General features: G+C 43.9%; 1 protein-coding gene across 4 annotated transcripts in view; it reads left to right on the plus strand.

The window, feature by feature from the left end:
- Nucleotides 1-3400, plus strand: part of Scaf4 (SR-related CTD-associated factor 4) — a 56322-nt gene extending 52922 nt beyond the window's left edge. For all 4 annotated transcript variants that reach the window (XM_013027516.1, XM_013027518.1, XM_013027517.1 and 1 more), the window contains exon 20: nucleotides 2103-3400. In XM_013027516.1, coding sequence (XP_012882970.1) covers nucleotides 2103-3043 — 941 coding nt within the window. In that variant the 3' untranslated portion in view covers nucleotides 3044-3400. The remainder of the gene's footprint in view (nucleotides 1-2102) is intronic.

A 3400-nucleotide genomic window follows, 5' to 3' on the forward strand; every position in this document is an offset into this window, starting at 1 on the left:
CCTGAACTCTGGGCCTGGGCGCTGTCCCTCAGCTCTTCAGCTCAAGGCTAGCGCTCTACCACTTGAGCCACAACGCCACTTCCGGCTTCTTTCTTTTTGCTTATGTGGTGCTGAGGAATCGAACCCAGGGCCTCAGGCATGCAAGGCAAGCGCTCTACCACTGAGCCACCTTCCCAGCCCCGAAAAGTGCTTGTCTTGTAAAATCAAGTCTTTATTATTAGAATATTCACTACCTTCTTAAATGGATGTGTGGGATAACGGACCAGTTAACTGAGCAAGCATTGAACTCAATGCTACAGTTTTTATCTGGTTTATTTCAGTTGAGGTTTTTGTTGTTTTTTTCTTTTTGGTAGGTTGTGAGACTTGAACTCAGGGCCTGGGCACTGTCCTTGAGCTTTTTTGCTCAAGGCTAGCATTCTACCACTTTGAGTCACAGCTCCATTTCTTGTTTTTGAGTGGTTAATTGGAGAGTCTTTGATGCCCAGGATGGCTTTGAACTATGATCCTTAGATCTCAGCCTCCCAAGTCCTTAGGATTACAGATGTGAGCCATGGCTGCCCAGCATTGTGTTCATATTTTAAGATGGAAAGAATAGTGGGGCACATGTCTAAAATCACTTCTGAGTAGGCATTTTAGAAGTACGATGTTAAGTGCCACAGCTGGTGAATCCTACATGTTAGAGTTATGAACTAGTATGAATACAACTAGTATAAATGCCAGTACTAGAGCTTGCAGCTCCATTTTTGGTTGCTTGGTTAAGGTTAATTGCAAATAAGAGTCTCATGTATTTTCTTGCTTGACTGGCTTTGAACTATGTTATCCTCAACCTCCTGAGTAGTAAAGATTACAGGCATGAGCACGTGTCCACTTTTGTGACTAAATCTGACAGATGCTTACTCTCATTTTAATGGTAACACACAACTTTGTTCAAAGAGCGTTCTGTGACACAATGGAGCAGGAGCATATTCTGACTATTTGGAGTAACTCCTTTTGGTCATAATATTTGCTTTGTATTTATACTTGGAAAGAAACAGGTCTGATGTCTTTCTATCATGTAAGTAGAGTCAAAACAAATCCAGCCCCTTGTCCCTTAGATTCTCAGTTGAAAATGATTGTTTGTTACACTAGAATTAGTGACCTCTCACGTAAACAGGCAGCAAAACCAGTGAGTTACTGTTATTTTCCACAGCATGCTCTCGCCACCAGGTTGAATGACTGGACATACCTGCATAATTCAGTAGTCTTGACTTAGCAAGTTATACATGTGCTGTGCTTTGAAAGTAAAACTGTAAACCTCACATTTGCACATACTGGCACATATTGCACAGTATAACCCAGGAAGCATTTTAGTAATATGAAGTGTGGAATCAGAGTTAACCTTTTACTGGATTTTCTAGGTCAGTAACCTTTTTATTCCTACTAGTAAATTGGGTTAAAAAAAACTCAGAATTTAGATTGTAAAATTCTGTCATGACATACTCTTCAGTTGGTTTAAATAGTTGGTATTCAATGCAGTCTTTTATCTCATTGAGACTTCAGCACATTGTCTTTTTGAATGTCTTGTACTAAGTATTTGAAATGGCATAAACAGCTTCGAATGAAGCTAGTGAAGGAGATTCAGACATACTCTTCACTGTAAGTGGGCTGGGAAGGTGGCTCAGTGATAGAGTGCTTGTCTTGCATGCATGAGGCCCTGGGTTCGATTCCGTAACACCGCATAAGCAGAATAAGCCGGAAGTGCCACTATGGCCCAAGTGGTAGAGCCTTAGCCTTGAGCTGAAGAGCTGAGGAACAGCACCCAGGCCCAGAGTTCAGGTCCCACAACTGACCAGGAAAAAAAAATTGCTATAAGTTCTCTTTCCAATTACTCAGTCTTCTACCTATCTTAGGTGCTCAAACAAGTGTGACTTAAAGATTGCTTGCCTTGGGTTGTTAGTAGGCCCTCGTGTTGGGTTTGTCACAAGTTGGCAACAGTTGGCATTCAGCATAAAACTTCATATTCTGGATTGAATTTCATTTTCCCAAAAATTCAACAGGAAACAGCTGAAAATAGCACGCCATCTTCTGTATCATTTACATGTTTGTTTTTGTGTTGTCTTTAGGCACTCAAGGAGTTGCCCCTGGTCCTGTGATTGGGCTCCAGGCACCATCTACTGGTCTTCTAGGTGCACGACCTGGACTAATCCCACTCCAGCGCCCTCCAGGAATGCCTCCACCACACTTACAGCGATTCCCTTTGATGCCACCCCGCCCTATGCCACCACACATGATGCCCAGAGGCCCACCACCAGGACCAGGAGGCTTTGCAATGCCTCCACCACATGGAATGAAAGGGCCCTTCCCACCACACGGCCCCTTTGTTAGGCCTGGTGGAATGCCAGGGCTTGGGGGCCCTGGGCCAGGCCCAGGGGGTCCTGAAGACAGAGATGGAAGGCAACAACCACCGCAGCAACAGCAGCAGCAGCAACAGCAGCAGCCTCCACCTCAGCCACAACCACAGCAACCACCACCATCACAACAGCCACCATCAGCTCAGCAGCAGCCTCAGCAATTTAGAAATGAAAACAGGCAGCAGTTTAATTCAGGTAGAGACCAAGAAAGGTTTGGAAGAAGATCATTCGGAAATAGGGTGGAAAACGACCGGGAACGGTATGGGAGCCGTAATGACGATAGAGATAGTAATCGTGAAAGGAGAGAATGGGGAAGAAGGAGCCCTGACCGCGACAGGCACAGAGACTTGGAAGAAAGAAATAGACGCTCTAGTGGGCATCGAGATAGGGAGAGAGATTCTAGAGATAGAGAGTCTCGCAGAGAGAAGGATGAAAGCCGAGGGAAGGAGAAGTCCGAGGTGACTAACAGGGCAGGTGGTAAAGCCATTGAGCCTCCACCTAGCCAAGTGGGAACCGTAGACACTGTTTCAGAACTTGAGAAAGGGGAGGCCAAGGCCACAGTGGTAAAACCCTCTGAAGAGGCACCTGCTGAGGCTACCTCATCCGTTGAACCTGAAAAAGATTCTAGCTCAGCAACAGAGACAACTCGCTAGAGCCTGGAATATGACAAAATGTGACAGTGACACTTCCAGAGTGTAGAGCTTGAGGTGTACAGATGCTGTATTATATTTGCTCCTGCTATATCACAGCCCCGCAGGTAGTTTGTGGGGAATTGTAAGCAATTTGATTGCTTCCCTTCTATTTAAAAATAGCTACAAAATAACAAAAAAAATACTGAAAATATGAATATTACCCTTTTGCTGTAACTTTTTAAAAGTTTTGACTTTAAAAAGTTTACAAATCCTAATTAGAAGTGCTCTCTATTTTTTTTTTTAATTTAAGACAAGGTAACGGTGAAAGCTCCTCAAAACAATAGGGATGTTTTTAATAAACTCTATTTTCGTAACAAA

The sequence above is a fragment of the Dipodomys ordii genome, unplaced genomic scaffold, assembly GCF_000151885.1.
Source record: "Dipodomys ordii isolate 6190 unplaced genomic scaffold, Dord_2.0 Scaffold104, whole genome shotgun sequence".
Lineage (NCBI taxonomy): Eukaryota > Metazoa > Chordata > Mammalia > Rodentia > Heteromyidae > Dipodomys > Dipodomys ordii.